This window comes from Pinus tabuliformis, chromosome 7 (assembly GCF_031772625.1).
Source record: "Pinus tabuliformis cultivar Carrire ecotype Pingquan chromosome 7, CPIR1, whole genome shotgun sequence".
Taxonomy (NCBI): Eukaryota; Viridiplantae; Streptophyta; class Pinopsida; order Pinales; family Pinaceae; genus Pinus; species Pinus tabuliformis.
Genome location: NC_142293.1, coordinates 927,713,140 through 927,734,365, shown reverse-complemented (window position 1 = coordinate 927,734,365; position 21,226 = coordinate 927,713,140). Strand labels below are relative to the sequence as shown.

The following is a 21,226-nucleotide window of genomic DNA, read 5'->3' as shown; positions in this document are numbered from 1 at the left end:
GTTTTAAGCCTATAGGGGTCTCCCAATATATACTCGACGGTACGTGGGAGCACAAGTCCGTACTGGCACTTATCATCTCAAATTGGAGGAATCACCCAACCATCAGTGAGGACAACAGTTACCAAGCTTTACGACGCCGGAATACGTCTCTAGCCTAGACCTCTAAATGTTGTGCGTTAAGTTCCAAAGCGTTGTTAGATTCATTCAATTTATTTTAAGTTGATCTTTCTTAGAAGTTTGCCTTTTTGGGATCACCACGAGATGTAGATGTAATTCCTAAAATGCAATCTAAAGATGATAAGCAAACTTTATCTCTTTTCAGCATTGAAAATCCTAGCTACAAGGGGAAAAGAAAGACATAATCTTTTCTCAAAGAGCAAAGAGCACACTGTAGATGCACTTTTCCTAAATCAAGCCAAACAGACTATCAATATGCAAATGCACATATGCATGTATTTGTTTTCACTTTCTTAATATTGATGCTTAAAAAGAAAGTTGATGTACAAATCTAAATTTGCTTTCAAGTGACAAACACAAACAAGCTTTTTTTCGAAATCAAAAGGTAGAGATGATTAAGACACTTTATGATTTTGAAATAAACACTCGTTTCGACACTAGAAAATCTCAAATTCAAACCAAAGGGAAAAGTAAAAGCATAATCGACTGTCAACAGCAAATAAACTTTCTCCTAAGATCAAAATCAACACTTACGACAGATCTAAATCCAAGGACGACAATATGACTATTCTACTCTTTCAATGGAAAACTGTAAATGATGTAACAAACACACAAAGAACATCTACAGTCTTTTTGTACAAAGGAGGAGGAATTAAGGCAAAAGAAAAGGGATTTTTAAACAGACACACACTGATCACAGGCTGCAAAAATCAGAGACAAAACTGAAAAAATGAAGCAAAGAACCTCAGCTGCACAGGGCTAGGCTGATCAGCGCACCTGTTACACAGAGAAACTGGATTGCAGCGCAGGTAGCCCTCTCGGGAACTATGTTGAAATGCAGAATCTCTTCACAGTGCATGCGCTGGGGCAGAAACGAGAATTCTATCCGGGTTCTGGGTCATGGTTTGCAGTTTAATCTATGGTTTTTGGCCGAGTGAAAGCAATCAGTGATGCACAATCAGAGGGTGGATTTAAAGGAGGTCAAAGAGCTATCACAAAGGGTAATCAGATCATTTGTGAATCAGCTGTTCAAATCATAAACAAATCCAGTGAACGGATTGAAGTAGCAGGTGTCTACTTTGCATTTGATAATGGCAAATGCAGTTCGATTGCTACTTCTGTGTTTATGAAACAAACAACAAGAGAAACACAAACAAACTAACTAGACACGATCCCCAGTGGAGTCGCCATTTTGTTAACGGGAAAAGTGTCTACTCAGAACGCCCCTATCCCACTAAGGCGTGACAGTACCTTAGAAACAAACAGAGAAAACTACTTTCGTATTCTTCTTTATGAACTATAAACGAAGAGGAATAGGATGAACCAACCTGTGTCTTGCGCTAGTCCTTTGATCCAATCTCTCTCCTCTTTGACAGCTTCCAGCTACCTGCTCCCTTACTTGCCCAGCTTCACCAAGTTCCTGCAAGATCACAGAAGAGGAAAACTACACAAAGACATGGATTTATATTCATAAATAGCTTAGGATCAGATTTAAGCTAAACATGCAAATATAACAAAACATCATTGATACACAAGCATGTAGGAGAAACTCAAATAGTTTTATTGATATAACAAGAAGGTCCAGGAGGAGTTACAACCGATGATTCCTGATCCAGCATCAACCCCCCAGCAAAGGAATCCCCTCTTCACCTCCAACAAAGCATAAATCACCCAATACTCTGATCTCTATCTCAAAACCAACAGCAATTCTCTGCAATGTACAAAATTCCAGCCTCTGGATCTCTGGGATGAGGGATCCATATATAGATGTATGCAAAGAGGATGAGTCAGCTTATGATTTGACTAGTGGCTTCTCTCTGTCAGTTCTTGCTTCCACTTGGAGACTGAGAGCCTCTTACTCATCCTTGGTCGAACTCAGTGAGGCAAGTGTCATTGGGGAAGATTCTGGAAGCTTCCATCGTCTGTCCACCTTGCGGAATGACACTGCCATTTTTCATTTCCCACTCAACGCACATTGGTAGTGCATTTAGGTGCGTTGCAACGCACCTAGCTAGTGTACTTGGGTGCTATGCAACGCAACTAGCTAGTGGAGCAGCTGAAATGATCCTGATTTGACTGATTCTGAGCAGTGTCTGGTGGAGAACTTCTGGGAGAAGCTGTAATTTGTTGACCTTGTTCCTCTAGGGGTCGGAACAACACTTTTAGGGACTTAGGATCCCTTGGTTTATGGACATTTCATGCTTAGAGCTGTAAGGCACAAAAATGTCTATAACAGTTGCCCCCTAAAGTATGAGGCCGTTTATCGGGTGAAATGCTTTATTAAGAGGATCCGAAGTTCTTTCAATGCTAGGAGGAGACCTGTAATAAGATACAATACAATACATTATCTTCATACTGTTTTCATGATCTAGCTGAGGTGGGCATTCCCATGCTCAACTTTATAAATTCATTTTCATGTACATAGGACAGACAATCGTCTGATGGTAGACTGATGATTCTGATAGAGCCATCATCCTTTTGGTGGGATGATTATCTGTGCTGCAGTGCTGTACATTTCAATGTCTTTATTTTCCTGAATATATATCGCAGCCCGAATGGATGAAACTAGATCCGGGGTCTTCAATCTCGTCCGATCTTCACTCAAAGTACAAGTCGATCCATGTGAGAAATGTTTTGAAGTCGAACATGGAAAGACATCGCTTGATTACCAGTCAATGATGTAAACTGTTAACAAGCGCGAGAGGAATCACCGATGATGATGATGACCCTCAAGGTACTGCAGTACAATTCACGTGGTGTGAATAAAGGACTTGGCGTCAAACACCACGAAAAATCTTTTGGTCGAAGGTCATTGATGTATACCTGTCGCCGGAAGTGAGAAACTTGCCATTGAGGCATGCAAGCTTCAAAGTACTGAAGGGGGTGTTCCTAGATCAACTTCTTGGATAATGAGCTGGTGTCGACAAGAAGCGATCTGTCAAAGGAGGGCCTTAATGAATCCCACATCAATGACACGGAACGGAGCAAATGATTTTGATGGAGGTGAAAACAATCTAATGATATATGGTTCAGGATGGCGGTCATGAAAGAATGAAGTATAATGTATGGTAGTGGATGGGACACGGATGACTTCTCTGGATGACTTCTCTTGAACATGTCGGCGACACTTATGTGATGGATTGGTAGCGTTTACCCCAAATGTGGATGGTATGGCGTGACCATGGCGATGTGACCGGTGAATGAAACAACCCAACCCAACTCAGGCACGGAATGGAAGTGTCATGTTCAAGAGCGATTTGCTACCAATAAGGATTCTTTAGGTTTCTTCCCAATTTTTCCCCAGTCATTGCTGACCAGTACCTCTTTATTTTTGTCAAGCTTGAGGAGGATAACATATGCTTGTTCTATAATTTGCCCTTCGGGCAAACCCATCGCTATGTTTTAACGAGTCTAGCGATAGTGAAACTCATTCTCGTCTAAAGACAAGTTTTTCGCTATTAATCTTTTTAACGAGTTTAACGACAAAGATAACTCGGTCCTTTTCATTTTTAGAGAGTCTGAAAAGGTACGTAAAGGTAACTCCGAAATTCATTTTTCGTCATCTAATCCCTTAAGTCCGAAAAAGTATAAAACAATACAGAAGGGATGAATTTTCGATAGTTTTAACGAGACGAACAAAACAAGCGCTCGATCTTTTTGTGCAATAATCCCTCAGGTCCAAAAAGATTAAAATCTAGAGGAGGGATAGCACTTCCGGTCGCTTTAACGAGCTGGAAGGCCAAAACTCGGCAATATTTTCATATTTTACGAGTCAGTTGAAAAGAGCTTAAAGAAGACTCGTCTTTTGAGGAACGAGTGATAAAATGGGTAGCAGCTGATTCCAGGTAAGGGTTGGAATTTTCCAATCACGGCAGTGTCACAAGGATGGCTAGTGAAATCACTCTTCGCAGCTGTTCCTCAAAATGGATAAACAATCAAATGGAGGTGAATGATCGGCCAATGGAAAAGTGGAGGTGACGGTGCAAACACGACCAAGGCTTTAATGACTGAAATGCTTCATTCACGGTGGTTATTTACCAGAGAATAGTTCATTTTTTAACGAGCTTAAACGCGGGTGGAAACATTTGCTCATGTCTTATGTTTATTTTTTAACGAGCTTGAACTATGTGCTAAAACTGCTCGATTAATCCAGTCATATGATAAGAATGTCTCATATAAAAACGGAAACTTTTAGATTTTTTCCCCACATCCTTTCTTTATGCAAGTTTGGTGACAACTAGTCCTACGAGTTTAAAGGGTTAGAGGTCCTAAAAATTTAAAAAATAAATAGTCGCCTTTTGCTTGCACTCCAAAAGGTTTGCATGCCCCCAGGTATAAAATATGGTTTCAAGGTTACCCCTCAATTTGCAGACAAAACATTTGTTCTATCAGGAGAGGCCTACCTCTTACAGGTTACCCAAAGATTGTTCTATTCGCGGTGCAAACAAAACACTTCTTCGGCGATGTCTACCGAGATAAACAAAGTCGAGTAACTCAGTTCTGTCAACTCACATAACTTTGACAAGAGAATCTTGTTCTAGAATAACCCCTCTTCCACCGACGGACGGGGTACAGACTAGTCATATTCTCCCACGGAAACCTACCCTATACCCGAAGTTTTCCTGCCGAAGCAGACCAGGACGCATGCCCCCTGGGTTTCAGTCATATCCCTCCGAATTACTCGCGCTCATCGGGAGGACGGACTGGGGATTGAGACATTTCTTGTGTGAAGAGACCATTTAGGGATGGTATATGACTATTTGCTATGCGTGATTGGAAACGAAAGCTGGTCCACGAGCTTGACCACTCTTCCTTCGTGCGGAAAACACATTACTCTAAAGAGTGAGGAGACGATGGCTCCCATGCAATAAATATAGTCTCGTCCAAGGAGTAGATTGTAATCTAAGGGTCCTTGAACTACCATTATGTTCATTTGAACTGTCTTCCTTCTCAATGTTATGGGCACATCGGGAAGGATCCCTAAAGGTCGACTGGTTCCTTTATCAAAGCCTGTCAGATTTCTCATCTCAGGCAAAAGCGATGGCGAACCAAGCGCTTTCCAAGCAGTAGAGGAAAGGATACTCACAGAAGCCCCCTCATCTATGATGGTACCAGCCATGACCATTCTATATATTTGAACGATAATTCGGAATGGTATGCTTGCTGGTAAACAGGGTCTGCCTAGTTGATTCCAGTCGAAGGAGACAACTAGGCTGCTTGGAGGTGGGACCGAGTAGACGGCCGTGTATGGCTCTGATGAACTTCCTTCCTGCGGTAAAGGAATGGGTAGATTGCCCCCATGTTCGTCGGAGTTTGTGTTGATGAAGAGAATTTGGACGGTGTCATCCTTGTTCTCTTCAGTGACTGTATCATCCGAAGATAAAACCTCTGAAGGCAAGACCGGGTCAACTGCCGCCTCGACCCTTTGACTTTCGTCTGGTATGGATTCAGATGGTTTATCTTCGATGATAGGCGCTTCAGCCAACCACTTGAGCGGGCCAGCTGGATTCTCAACTAGCGACGGACTCGGCAAGAGTTTTTTATATCCAGGAGGAAGCCGTAACGGTGAAACCGGACGATCATCCAAAACTCTTTTCGCTTCCTCTAAGAAGGGACAACGGTGGACGGCATGATTGCCTTCGCACAGTTTACAAGGAAATCTAGCTTTCCCTTTTTGTCCTGGGGCTTCACTTTCGCTAGTTGATGGTGTGCTTTCAACATGATCATCAGAGGTTGATGACACCGGATTGTGCAAACGTGGAGACCAATCCCTTAGTATCCGAGGGATGCAAGGACAATCTCTGTGAAAGTGGTCTCCTTTGCAAATGACACATGGCGATTTAGGCCTGGTCGGTGCAGTGTGTGGATTTTCGTTAGACGACACTCGTTTTCCCCCATTCGCCTTTGGCTCCTTCTTCTTCTTCTCTTCCTTCTTCTTCTCCTTCTTCTCCTTAGGAACTTGAATTTTGGCTTTGCCAGCCCCATCAAGCGAAGAGGAAGGAGGAGAGGAAGAATTAGAGGAAGTAGAAGGTTGGTGGGAAACTCTGGACTCGTCTAATTGCTGATTCGATTGTTCAGGAAAAGTGGTGTTTTGAACGACATTGGTTGAGAAGAGCCATACTGGCAAGCCAATTGTCAGTCCTGGAAGCGACAATGTGGCCATATGGGGTGCACCAACATCTCCCCAAGAGGAGAAGGGACTAGGATCAAGGGGAATTCCTTGGTTGGTAGACTCCATTTTCTCAACCTAAGATCAACATGGGAAAAGGGTAATGAATATTCCGTTTAAAATAAATTTTTAGATGCTTTGACACAACTTGTTTTTTCAATTTTTAAGAGTCGAGAAAAGCCAAAAGATGACTCTAGTCTCCTTCGATTTTTAATGAGCCTGAAGTGACAAGTGCTCAGATGGACCTTTTCCGTTAAGGAGTCTAAAAAGGAACGAAAGGGACTGCTCTGGAGATCTAGGTAGAGGGAGTACCAAACCAATCGCAAAACTGCAGAATACTTTTTACGGTACGGCAGTCAATCTTCCCGAATGCTGTGTTCAGTGCATTGCGATCAGTAGGGCGGCCGACACGGCTTCCTATGGATAAAAGGTTTTAAGCCTATAGGGGTCTCCCAATATATACTCGACGGTACGTGGGAGCACAAGTCTGTACTGGCACGTATCGTCTCAAAGTGGAGGAATCACCCAACCATCAGTGAGGACAACAGTTACCAGGCTTTACGACGCCGGAATACGTCTCTAGCCTAGACCTCTAAATGTTGTGCGTTAAGTTCCAAAGCGTTGTTAGATTCATTCAATTTATTTTAAGTTGATATTTCTTAGAAGTTTGCCTTTTTGGGATCACCACGAGATGTAGATGTAATTCCTAAAATGCAATCTAAAGATGATAAGCAAACTTTATCTCTTTTCAGCAATGAAAATCCTAGCTACAAGGGGAAAAGAAAGACACAATATTTTCTCAAAGAGCAAAGAGCACACTGTAGATGCACTTTTCCTACATCAAGCCAAACAGACTATCAATATGCAAATGCACATATGCATGTATTTGTTTTCACTTTCTTAATATTGATGCCTAAAAAGAAAGTTGATGTACAAATCTGAATTTGCTTTCAAGTGACAAACACAAACAAGCTTCTTTTTGAAATCAAAAGGTAGAGATGATTACGACACTTTATGATTTTGAAATAAACACTCGTTTCGACACTAGAAAATCTCAAATTCAAACCAAAGGCAAAAGTAAAAGCATAATCGACTGTCAACAGCAAATAAACTTTCTCCTAAGATCAAAATCGACACTTACGACAGATCTAAATCCAAGGACGACAGTATGACTATTCTACTCTTTCACTGGAAAACTGTAAATGATGTAACAAACACACAAAGAACATCTACAGTCTTTTTGTACAGAGGAGGCGGAATTAAGGCAAAAGAAAAGGGGTTTTTAAACAGACACACACTGATCACAGGCTGCAAAAATCAGAGACAAAACTGAAAAAATGAAGCAAAGAACCTCAGCTGCACAGGGCTAGGCTGGTCAGCACACCTGTTACACAGAGAAACTGGATTGCAGCGCAGGTAGCCCTCTCGGGAACTGCGTTGAAATGCAGAATCTCTTCACAGTGCCTGCGCTGGGGCAGAAACGAGAATTCTATTTGGGTTCTGGGTCACGGTTTGCAGTTTAATCTATGGTTTTTGGCCGAGTGAAAGCAATCAGTGATGCACAATCAGAGGGTGGATTTAAAGGAGGTCAAAGAGCTATCACAAAGGGTAATCAGATCATTTGTGAATCAGCTGTTTAAATCATAAACAAATCCAGTGAACGGATTGAAGTAGCAGGTGTCTACTTTGCATTTGATAATGGCAAATGCAGTTCGATTGCTACTTCTGTGTTTATGAAACAAACAACAAGAGAAACACAAACAAACTAACTAGACACGATTCCTAGTGGAGTCGCCATTTTGTTAACGGGAAAAGTGTCTACTCAGAACGCCCCTATCCCACTAAGGCGTGACAGTACCTTAGAAACAAACAGAGAAAACTACTTTCGTATTCTTATTTATGAACTATAAACAAAGAGGAATAGGATGAACCAACCTGTGTCTTGCGCTAGTCCTTTGATCCAATCTCTCTCCTCTTTGACAGCTTCCAGCTACCTGCTCCCTTACTTGCCCAGCTTCACCAAGTTCCGGCAAGATCACAGAAGAGGAAAACTACACAAAGACATGGATTTATATTCATAAATAGCTTAGGATCAGATTTAAGCTAAACATGCAAATATAACAAAACATCATTGATACACAAGCATGTAGGAGAAACTCAAATAGTTTTATTGATATAACAAGAAGGTCCAGGAGGAGTTACAACCGATGATTCCTGATCCAGCATCAACCCCCCAGCAAAGGAATCCCCTCTTCACCTCCAACAAAGCATAAATCACCCAATACTCTGATCTCTATCTCAAAACCAACAGGAATTCTCTGCAATGTACAAAATTCCAGCCTCTGGATCTCTGGGATGAGGGATCCATATATAGATGTATGCAAAGAGGATGAGTCAGCTTATGATTTGACTAGGCTTCTCTCTATCAGTTCTTGCTTCCACTTGGAGACTGAGAGCCTCTTATTCATCCTTGGTCGAACTCAGTGAGACAAGTGTCATTGGGGAAGATTCTGGAAGCTTCCATCGTCTGTCCACCTCGCGGAATGACACTGCCATTTGTCATTTCCCGCTCAGCGCACCCTGGTAGTGCATTTAGGTGCGTTGCAACGCACCTAGCTAGTGTACTTGGGTGCTATGCAACGCAGCTAGCTAGTGGAGCAGCTGAAATGATCCTGATTTGACTGATTCTGAGCAGTTTCTGGTGGAGAACTTCTGGGAGAAGCTGTAATTTGTTGACCTTGTTCCTCTAGGGATCGGAACAACACTTTTAGGGACTTAGGATCCCTTGGTTTATGGACATTTCATGCTTAGAGCTGTAAGGCACAAAAATGTCTATAACAATTTCCAACAAGATCCATAACCAACTCTTGAATCTAGACAGAGAAGGAGTCTTTAAGTACACATCTTATATATATCATCTGTTCTTATACTATCAAACAGACAGTTTTTAGTTTCCCATCAGAAAATTGGATTCTAAAGGAGAAAGGAGGTCTGTGATCTTTTGGACCTCAGTCTTCCATGAAGTCCATAAATCTCCTTACACTTACTATGAATTCATTGATTTGTTTATACATCCGATCTCCTCCCTGCTGATGAGAACTCCTCCTCCCAGATTCTCTGGTGATATGCAGAAAATTTTACAGCTCTCCAAAAGCTACAAAATAGGTGACTGATACTTCTACCAGAATCACACTGAGATCAAGATATATGGCTGTGAGTTGTGCCCTTATAAGCTGCCCAAATATGTGCCTATGAGACTGTTTGCTCTAGAATATTTTAGGCAATTTATCAACTCAGATTTGACTCACTTCTACGGTGCAAAGAAAAATGCTCAACTGAAATTAAGAAACCATTTAGGCCCTTTTATCATTAACAAAAAGGAAGCATGACAAGATGCTGACAAGATATTGGGTGAACAACTCAAATTAAAGAGGAGCTTTTGGTGGGTACCCTATGACCCAAATGGCTTTATCACTGAAAGGAAAGTAAAAAATAGGCTATCAGCCTACAAACATTGTAGGATCCCTGAAATAGAGCAATTTGCTAATCGAGATGAGTGGGTAGAGGGCACATTAATTGAAGAACTCACTGAGGAAGAAATGATGGAACAAGCTATGAAAAATCTTGAAAAGACCCTTAACCTGAATTCTTTTGGACAGGTGTCTTTTAAACTGCCTTAGCAAACCAGAGTGGGTACATCATCTGCTGGAACTTCACAGCAACCTACCCAAGGAAGCACTACACAAGCTGCAGGGACATCCAAAGGCAAAGAAGTGTTGGATTCATAACAGTACATAATGACAGATCAGCCAGCATCATCAAAAGAACAGGGCCAAGGGCAAATTCCTCCTGTCCAGACCAAAGCACCAGAGATACCAGCATTACAGACTCCTCTAAATGAGGAAAGGGGCAAGAAAAATGACAGAGAAGAGACCACACCTGTCAGTGGACCAGCAGAGCAACCAGAGGCAAAAAGGCAAAGAATAAATACTCTACCTGAAGAGGAAATTACTGAGGAAACCTTAGAAAGTCCAAGAGGTGAGAGGGCAACCAGCCCACAAACCCCAGTGGTAGAAACATCCACCAGCTCTCATAGGCAGGACCTAGAAAGGCAACATAGTGTGGAAGTTTCATCCACCAAACCATCAAGCAAGCAGGCCTTAGATGTCAAAAGAACATTCATAGAGATTAAGGCTAGAAATGATCCATTGAGGCTGCACCTTTATGACCAATTTCTCAAGATGACCCCCGCCAACCAGCAAAGGCTAATGTCTGCATATGGCATTAAAGAAGGAAAAATGATCTTGAGCCACTTTAAGCCCAAAATGCAGCAGCCACAGTCAGCAGCTGACTACATTAGAACAAATCTAGAGGTCATTGCCAAAGACATTCACCAAATGGACCAGATTGAGTTGCATAAGCAAACTGGAGAGATGGTCTACTCTACATTGGCAGATAAGGCAATGTTAGCTCACAAATTGCAGAACTCATTGAACAACACATCTGCCCAACTAGATTTGGAAAAGGCATCTTCTTTAGCCAAGGACAACAGGATAAAGTCCTTGGAAGAGATTATCATTGAGTTGGGACATGATCCCAAGGATGCTAAAGGAATAAAAGCATTGATGAAGAAGAAGGAAGAGGACATTGCTGCCCTCAGGAAACAGTTGAAGCTGCCTATTACCATGCATCCACAAACTACAGAGGTTGTGCAGAAAAAAGCAGAGGAGGACATGATGGACTTGCTGATGAGAATGAATCAAAGATTAAGTGAGACAGAGCAGGAATTGGAGAAAGCATTACAAGAAAAGCAGGGAGTGTCGACCTCCCAGCCACATGAAGTAACTCCAGCAGTTACAACTACCCCTCCCACAGTTACAACAACAGTGCCTCCCACTGTCCCATCATCAGCAGCAGGTACTTCAACAACAACAACAGCAACGCGCAACAACACTACCATGATTACTGAGGAGTTAATAAAAGCCATGGAGGAATTAAAACTCCAAGTATTAGAATTGAAAGAGGCCAAAGAGAAATTGGCAAAGTTAGAAATAAGCTATGATAAATCCAAAATGACTATAGCAAAAAAGACAAGAGAGGTGAAAGCATTAGAGAACAAGGTAAAAGCATTGGAAAAAGACCTCTCTTTAGATAAGTTTCTGGGAGAAATCAAAGGAATTTTGTGGGCTAACATCAGTGAATCCATTTGTAATATATGGAGATCTATTCAGATCATATATGAGCAGATTGACTTGATAGCAGCAGCCCAGGTGGAAATTCAAAATGCCAGAAATTTATTGGGACATATGCCTGAACAAGCCAATAGGTTAATACATTTTTTGAACACAAAGACCAATGAAGAACTAGCAGCACTGGACATCAAAGACAGAACAACCACCATTCTAACAGTCAAAAGAGTTCTGACCATGAAGACCCTGATGCAGAATTTAGAGAGAAAGTGTCAGGATCTGCAAGTGGAGATAGACTCTTTTATAGAAAGATTTGCAGTTTTGCATGAAAGGGGCTTGCCAAGTCTGTTGGGAAGAAATGAACGCCTATTGAAACAAGCTGAGTACACATACAGGTTGAATAAACATGTTGCTGATCAACTAAATGCATCATCAAGCACATCAGTAGAGAAAGCCCTTCCATCTGGCCAAACTCTCTACAACAACTTGGAAAATCTATTCTATATTGAGCATGAAGTGAAACATCTTTTTACAGTCCAGCCTAACTTCTACAGGTACACAGACGCTGATGAGACTTTCAGAAAGCTACAAATACATCAATTACCAGAAGAGCAGTGGTGGCAAAGCATGTTGGAAATCCTATAGGCACTTGTCAACTTTGGTTTTACCCAGGATACAATAGACACCATAAAGCGGAGGGAGGAAACGGATAAGAGTCATGCGGGGCGGCAGTCTATCAAATAAAAAATAGATACGCCCGAGAAAGTTGAGCCAGCAGCGTGGAATATCAGCGGAAACAGCCACCAGCCTACTCGCCGAGCTTACAGTCAACGCATCTCACCAACTGAGCTGCCAGCGCAACAACATTTCCTTCTGCATTTATTTCTCCCTGTTTCCAAGATCATTTATTTTTCATTTTGAGTAGGTAGAAGAAGTTATTACTAGATATTATCTCTTTGAGATATTTTGTAAACATTTTTGTACAAATACCTCCCCAAGCGAAGTATTAGGGGTTGGTGATACATTTCTGGAACTGCGTTGTAACTCTGAAAATCTTCTGAATACAAAAGCTGTTGGAATCCATTGTTGCTGGACTCTCTGGATGTGGAATTGATAGCAGAGGACTATGTTACAGAATTCCTGAATCATTTTGTGGATCAATAAGTCTCTCTTACTTGTGTTTTCAATTTCTGTGTTTACTATATCATATATGTTTCATGATCTGAATAATAGGGAAAAAGAATAACTCAGAATTTGTTTGCAAGCACTCTGAGTTCAATCTCTGTTATTATTAATGTTTTCTTCAGAATTAGCATAAGCAGGAATTCTTAACTGCTCCTGTTTCCCCTGGTTCTTACATCTTGAATATTAGCTAGGGAATTCTTAACTGCTCCCTAGCAATAATCATCCACTTTCCCTCTGTCAGCATGATGAAGGATTCTTAATTGCCCTTCACCCACTGACTCCATCCCACCTGATTCCAGCTTATAAATTGTTCCATGATTGGGTACCTTGCTCTGTAGCACCACCCTCTATCAAAGAAACCATATTCAGCAGTTCATCCTCATGGACTCCATTAGCCCAATGGACTGAAATCCTCAGATTTACACCCCTGTTCTATAGAATATCACCATCCAAAAACCAAACAAACCTTTGTACTTCATAACTAGCCTAATATACCTCAGAACAAAGTTAAATCATAAAGAGAGAGCCCTCTTTGGATGCAGATTGGCTAGAACCTGCATCTAAAAAATTGGTCAGTGGTTACCTCGGCCGTATTCCCTTTTCTACAATTTTTGGGGAACAACCTGAGTGATAACACTTTCGATATTTTCCTTTTACCATACTACGATCAGGAGACCAACCAAAACAATCTAAATGATTAGTATATTTAGATAAAATACATTAAAATAAATTAAAACGTATTAAGTCTGACTAAGTCACAAGTAATTAATATATCTAGGATTTTTTTAACACATGGTGAATCGGTAACTATCACAAGTTTAATCCACCGGAGACCCAGGCTCTCATAAGTAATTAGCATATCTAAGATTTTTACCTTGAAAGGCTCCCTTCCCCATAGTACCATAGTACCCTTTACCTAGAGTGATGAACTCTATCCAAAGAAATGTGTACTCTTGAAGGTTGTATACTACTGTCACGTAGTTAGGTGTTGTAATGCCCCTGCGAGAAAGGCCACTTACGCATCTGTATAAAATCTGCTCTGCTAAAACCCCGGATGAACAAGGTTTTGACATTGTCTGCAGTGGTTAACTCCGTCCACTAATTGGCTCGTGTACCCATTCTAATTCATCGCTGTAGAACACCGGTGAGATTACTGCAAATCATTGTTACCCAACTCCGAGTTGTGAATTTTTTGTTTCTTTGGCTTTCCCGTAAACTCCGAGTAGAGATTTTTGGCTTTCTAATGAACCCCAAGCGGAGATTATTCAAGTACCTAAGAGATTTGAAGGGTCAAAAGGCTGCCCTTCATTCAAGCCTTTAAAGAATTCAATTTTAAAAAATTACGAACTGGGAATTTGTAGATGGGTTTGTGATGGCCGATGCGATGCAATATAATGTTTTCAGACTGCTTTGCTCGCAGATGGCTCAGCTGTACCCCTCTAGCCAATGCTGACTGGAAGGGAATTGGAAAAGCAGTTGTTGCAAAAATTTTCAAAGATGCAAGGGACAAGAAAACAGAACATACTTTAAAAACAGAAGCAGATGCAGATAACAGCAATGGGTATCTTCAACAAATGAAAGAGCCGGTAAGTCCCCACATTTATGATCTGCTCATTAATAAATACATTCGGACCGGAGACGTGGATGGCGCCATGGCCACTTATAAAAGGGCTCCTGCGCTTTCCCTGCATTGTTACAGTGCTCTTCTCAATTTGTTCATCAATAACAGGCGAACCCGAATGGCTATAATCCTATATGAGGAGATGTTGCATAGGGGGTTGAATGTGGATAATCGTACTCTGAGTCATTTGATTGAAGCATATCATAAAGAAGGCCAGTTGCAGAAGGCCCAAGATGCTCTCAAGTCCATGGTGGAATCAGGTATGAGTCCTGACCCTCTTGCTTTTGATGTCCTCATTGATGCCCATTGCAATAATAACAACATTCCAGAAGCTCTGCAACTACTTTCTTATGTGTCGGAACAAGGCCTTGCGCCGCGTACTTCTACTTGCAATAAACTCATTTCTGCTCAGTGTAAACTTGGGGATTTAGACAAGGCTTGCGTGTATCTTCATGAGATGGCCCAACTGGGCTTCGTTCCCGATGTGATCACTTACAGTATTCTCATCGTTTGGCATTGTAGGCAAGGCAGGCTTAGAGATGCTTTTCTTTTCGTGAGTGAGGTTTTTCAGAGGTGTCTTAAGCCTGATGCCATTTCATACAATGCTCTCATTGGTGGTCTCTGCAGAAAGGGCATGTCAATGCAGGCAAGAGAGGTCTTGTGTGATATGTTGGAAAGAGGTGTTGAGCCAAGCATATTGACTTACAAGGTTATTCTTGCTGGATTCTGCAAGGAGCACAATATGGAGGAAGCGAAGAATTTTTTGGGGGAGATGATGAGAAATGGGTGTAGTCTTACGCCTGATATTTTCGATATTTTGATAAAGGGATTTTCTGCATCTGGCCTCAAGAATGTTGGAGTGAAGCTGGAGAGGGATGCCCACACTGGTGTCACTAAAGTAGTAAGTTATACCACTTTAGGTGGGCTATGCATGGAGGAAAAAGGCATTGAGGTTGAAAAGGACCTAGCTGAGATACTAGACAGATCTATGCTTCCTGATTTTAATATGTTTATACAGGAAACATGTAAAAAGGGAAACACAGAGGATGTCATGAAACTTAAGAGTGAAATGCTGCAAAGGGGTCAGGTACCTGCTCCTCATGCTTACTTTGCAATAATCAAACTTCTTTGTATCCAGCAGCAAGTTAAATGGGCACTCAAGGTGCTAGATGAACTAGTGGATGTAGGTTTTCAACTTGATCTGGCTACTTACAATGTCCTCATCACTGCCCTGAGCAAGCAAAGGATGGCAATGGATGGGCTATCACTGTTAGAGGGAATGTTGGAGAGGGGACTGCAACTTGACAATGTTACATACACCACACTTTTGACAGGTTTATGTGAAGAAGGAAAAATAAATGAAGCTATGACACTCTGGGATTCAGCAGTATGCAATGGTTGGATTCCTGATTTCAACGTTTATAGAAAATTAGTTGGCAGTCTTTGTAGTGGGAGCATGCTGCCTGAGGCATTAAAGTTGATGGATGAGGTTTTGGAGAAGAGCTACATTCAAAAACTATCTGTTTGCAACATACTTATTAGCGAGTCCTGTGACACAGGTAACACATGGGTTGGATCTATGCTGCTGGACGAAATGCTGGAAAGGAATTTAGTGCCTGATTCTGACACTTACAATCATCTGATTAAAGGACATTGCAAGGAAGGGAAGACAACTGATGCACTGGCACTTCTCAATTTGATGTTTATGAAACATTTGCGTCCCTATTTGAGTAACTTCAAAATGTTGATCCCTATGTTATGTAGGCAAGACAGGGTGGATGAAGCTTTCAGGTTGAAAGACGAAATGCTGACTAAAGGATATATCTCTGGTGTTGTTGCATACAATGCTCTGATCTATGAATTTTGCAAAACAGGGAAGGCACAACAAGCAACATTGCTGTTAAAAGAAATGAAGGTGAGATCTGTCTTTGCTGAAGACTATACATATGATGCTTTGATTCAGGGACACTGTGTGGAAAACAATGTATCTATGGCCATGGAACTTTTACATAAAATGTCACGACAAGGTTTCACTCCCTGTCTTTCGACATGCAAAAAGCTGATAAGGGGCCTTTGCTCTAAAGGCAGGCTACAAGAGGCAATACAATTGGGAGACGATATGGTAAGTAAAGGGTCATTTCCAGGAACTGTGGTTTACAATATTCTACTTAGTTCCTTTTGCCTGGTTGGCAGTATGTTACGTGCACAGAAGCTTTTAAATGAAATGCAGGAAAAGGGATTATCTCCTGATCGAACTACTTATAGTATCCTAATTGCTGGTCACTTGAAAGAAGGAAATGCATCTAAAGCTTTGGAACTCTTGAGTGCAATGCTAATGAAAGATCTTTTCCCAAGCGATTACACCTACTACATGCTCATCAATTATCAATGCAGTAATGGTGCTATCAACAAAGCTCTGGAGCTGCATTACTTAATGGAAAAAAAAGGCCATGTGGCAGACAGTGTTTCTCTTAATGCCTTGATTCAAGGGCTTTGCACCACAGGCAGAATAATGGAAACAGAATATTTTTTACAAAAAATGTCAGAAAGGAGCTTCATTCTAGATGATGTGGCAGACAGTGTTTCTCTTAATGCCTTGATTCAAGGGCTTTGCACCACAGGCAGAATAATGGAAACAGAATATTTTTTACAAAAAATGTCAGAAAGGAGCTTCATTCTAGATGATGTCAGTTGTAATCTCTTAATTAAACAATATTGCAAACATAAAAGCTTGGGTAGAGCAGTCGATATGCTCAATTTGATGCTGATGAACGGCAGCACCGCCAGTGATGGTAGCTACAATTTGTTAATATGTGCATTTTGTGCACAAAGTGCACTGGACAAAGCTCTTAGCTTACTTGTAGAAATGCAGGAGAAGAAATTAATGCCCAGCGCTGATTCCTACAGTGCGATTATTTGTGAGTTTTGCAAAGATAGGAGAACAGAAAAGGCAATTGAGTATTATAATAAAATGCTGGAATGTGGCCTAACGCCGAGTGACTTTGCTTACCGTGCTTTGATTGGTAGATATTGTGAAGAGCACAAAACAGAGGAAGCAACTAAACTCTTGAATGATATGCAGCAAAAGGGTTATGTACCAGATTTTGCAACATATTGGGCTCTTATAAGTGGTCTCAGTAACACTGGAGAAAAGAGCAATCCAAACAAGTCTAGTGTGTTGGGCCTTTTCTCCGGTATTAAACTCCATGCTAAATAGTCAAGAAGTCAAGTTGTTAAGTCAATTTTGATAAAATGACGCTGGAGGTGTATCAGATTTCAAAAGGACATCAACCCCTGATGTTCTTTACATTGTGCCACTGAAATTAAATGTTAGACTTTCATATCTTTAGAGGGCCGTATCACTGGCTGGATGATAAGGCTAAATTTTCATGACGAGATTGGTGTTAAATCATGGTTTATCTTCATTGATCGAGATGATAATCTGTATTAATTATCTGGCCAAAATGAATTGTCTTACTGACGGGACTTGCATGCTTTACTTATGAAAGGTCTTAAGGAGAATCCTGCTAATGTCACATTTACAGTTAGTGGCACTTGAGAAGAAATGAAGGGGAAAGAAACAGGTAATTATAACGTGTGTGGTAGGTAAGGTTCTAATAAAGATTGTTTTTAACAATTATGTCTGTTCATAGAAATCTGTGCTTTAGGGCTCAACCCATTTGTTTTATTATTGCAGACAACTCTTTGGCTTAGGCCGCAAATACGATTCATGGATTCTGCTGCAAAGGGTATAAGGCTCTTTCTGAACTATGATGAGGAAGTGCCACCAAAATAAGCATATACGTGCTACATTTTTCTCATTTGAAATTGCGGATGAGAATATTGTGATCAAGATCAAGATAGAATCACTTGCTATGGTTACAATCCAAGCATGGGGAAACAGGTACAAGGAATATGAAATAAAACAAACTGGCCTGCTTCAGTTTCCATCTAAACCCAACCAGGAAATTAGTATGAGAAAGATTTGATCAAATAGAGTTTAGAGTCTAGACTGATATTTAAGGCCTAACCTAGATTTTGTTACAACCCATAGCAATACCTTCTTTATCTTCAATCAAGATGGAAAATGCACTATAAATTGTACAGGTTACTTCTGTTCTGGGAGCATTTCAGGTTTGGGTTGGGTTTGCAAACTAGCCTAGTTTGGGAGGTGAATTGGCCTGGTTTAAGACAGTCTTCTGTATGTAAACTCGTGCATCTTAAATACGTATCTTTCCAGATTCTGTTTTGTCAAAACATTGTCTTTTCTACTTTGGCTCATGCTTGTATTTGGGTTACCTTTCTAGGTCTGACTTTCATAGGCCTTCTTCTGTCTTTTGCTCTGCAGATTGATTGCTATCATCAATTGTATCATTCTGGTTTGGTAGGTTAATTAGAAGGATGGATTCGTAGGCCAACCCAGTTCAAACTTCAGTTTATGCTTGTGGATTAGGCTAGTTTGTTGAGACTGACGTAATTAACACCGTTGGTTTTAACACAAGTCTCTTTTTGTTCTGCTCTATATGTGAATTATCCTACTGGTCAGGACTATTTTTGATGGTGTGATTTTTGCACTGGACTGAGTTCTCTCTGTAATTGTGTAGATCAAATGTTTTTGACAATCATATCTTTGCAGACTGATTTATTAGAAATTGGTTATCTTGCGTTCTTTGCTTATTATTTGTTGGAGAGACAAAATTTACAGATGATCCAAAACCTAAGTTGCACGAAACGGGGAAACGGGTACGAGTTTCCGAAACGGGCACGGGTACGAAACGTGACCCCCCCAAATTTTGGAAACGGGGAAATGCAATATATATATATATATATATATATATATATATATTAGGACATTTAAGAAATATGTGCAATCATAAAGCATATATGATACATTCTAATTTATTACATTATGATTAAATTGTCAATTGTCAATGCATAAACTATAATTCTCTAAATTTACATCACATTCACTCATGAATGATCACATAATGAAAATAGCAATATCCAAAATCAGCCACAAGAAATTTCTAATTTCTTGTCTCGTGCTTGATTGGGAGTCTCCTCCTACATAGTCGAACGACGTTAGTGCTCTTGATTAAATACAAGTTCCATACACTAGTACCCTACGTGCTCTTGATTATTGGGAGTCTCCCCTGCATAGAGGGCTTGGTTCTCTTGATTAAATACAAGTTCCATACCCCAGTACATGACAAAATCCAATGAAAACATTGCAATCCCCCCTATCCTGAAACACTGAAAAATAGATAAGTCTGCTGGATTTTGAGTGAGATCTAAAATTCTACTTTCTCCATATGAAATCCAATGAGGCGAAACCACTCTCAAACATCTTGAGTCATTTCATGGTAATGTTAAAAATTTAAGTAAAAGGATGAAAAATGAAAAATAAAGGAGAATGTCACTTTTACTTCTTAACATTACCATGAACTGCATATCAACATTAGAGCCATAGGCTTGAACATTAGGCTGCCCCACTCAAAAAATTCTCTTTTTTTTAACTTGAGAGGCATTTAGAAGCATCCATAAGATATTTTAGTCTCCCAATAAAAAAATAGAAGCGAAAAAAAAAAATACAAGGAAAAGTCAAGTTAGAAGAGGAAACTCCACCGTACGGTCTGGAAATGCGTTTCCGGCCGTACTGGTCATGTTTCCTCCTCGAGAAACAGGCCAGTACGGCCGGAAACGAGTTTCCAGGCCGTACGGTACAAGTTTCCCTGTTTCCATTTCGTTTCCGGCCGGAAACGGACCCTTCTCCAACGTTTCCTGCAACTTAGTCCAAAACTGAAATCTTCTCCAAAGAAGGGTTTAATATGTTTATTACATTATTCTAGCCAGAAGTATGTGTTAATATTTGTAGCCTTCACTAGCTTATTATTTGTTGGAGAGAAAATTTATTGATGATCCTGGACCTAAGTCACATGATACAATGACACGAGACATTGAGGACATGGAAATACAAGTGTCTGACATGAGATATGGTGACCCTGGAAACAGGACATGGATGACACCTCACACACACAAATTTGTTATATATGTCGAAAATTATAAAAAATAGTAAATTACACACAAAATGAAATATGGACAAAGATTCAATTTGTTTTTAGAATTTAGAAACTAAAAATATTTAGAATTTTACATGATCATCATACAGATTCAATCATACAACTTTTGTTCTTGAGCCTGTTGTGTTGCTAAAACAATGTTTTAACTTTTTTTTAGCATTTGAAGCTATTGTTGCCACCCCACTTCCAGGAGATGGAGCACTAATAGCCCTGAAGAAACTGAAGGAGGGGGACAACATCAGTGGAGGCATTCCTCCTTCTCCTTTAACTTTTTCCAGCTGCCCTGAATGATTGAGCCATGATTTGTGTGAAATAAGGAAGACAATGGAGGTGGACAAATCCACATGAACAACACTTGGAATCCCTTCTAACACTACACAATAACCCTTAGCTGCACTCCAAAATGTCTGACACCTCCAGGCTTTAACCTGTTGAGTGAAATGAACTCAAATGAAAGGGTAAACATGCTTTGGTGGGCCGCAGGCCTCTTTTATAGGGGCCACAGTGAGGCATGGGTCGGAAATGTGTTTGGCAGGGGTAATGTGAACAGAACACACGCCAAACATCTGTCGGACACGTGTCCTTACATATTGGTGTTCGACACATAGGATGAGACACAGGCCCTATTTGGAGGTGTCCTATTTCTTAGTCCCAAACTGAAATCTTCTTCAAATAAGGGTTTAATAATGTTTAGGACATTATTCTAGCCAGAAATATGTGTTAATTTCTGTAGACTTGACTATTTTGAATATCGTTGGTTTGTGGCAAGATCTGGATTGACTAAAATTGCAATCCAATTCGTTTG

The 21,226-nt window shown here is 40.6% G+C and overlaps 1 protein-coding gene across 3 annotated transcripts; it reads left to right on the top strand.

The window, feature by feature from the left end:
• The first annotated feature begins 13,646 nt into the window (after positions 1–13,646).
• LOC149250689 (Pentatricopeptide repeat (PPR) superfamily protein) lies at positions 13,647–18,400 on the top strand. 3 transcript variants are annotated; one of them, XM_089459188.1, is made up of 3 exons: positions 13,647–13,864; positions 14,141–17,925; positions 18,039–18,400. In XM_089459188.1, exon 2 carries the CDS (start codon positions 14,295–14,297, stop codon positions 17,556–17,558), a length of 3,264 nt encoding a protein of 1,087 aa, XP_089315314.1. In that variant the 5' UTR covers positions 13,647–13,864; positions 14,141–14,294; the 3' UTR covers positions 17,559–17,925; positions 18,039–18,400. The 3 variants fall into 3 exon arrangements, with proteins under 3 accessions (XP_089315314.1, XP_089315315.1, XP_089315313.1); XM_089459189.1 differs by having other exon boundaries at positions 13,647–14,306; positions 14,450–17,925; XM_089459187.1 differs by having other exon boundaries at positions 13,647–17,925.
• Positions 18,401–21,226: the final 2,826 nt, after the last annotated feature.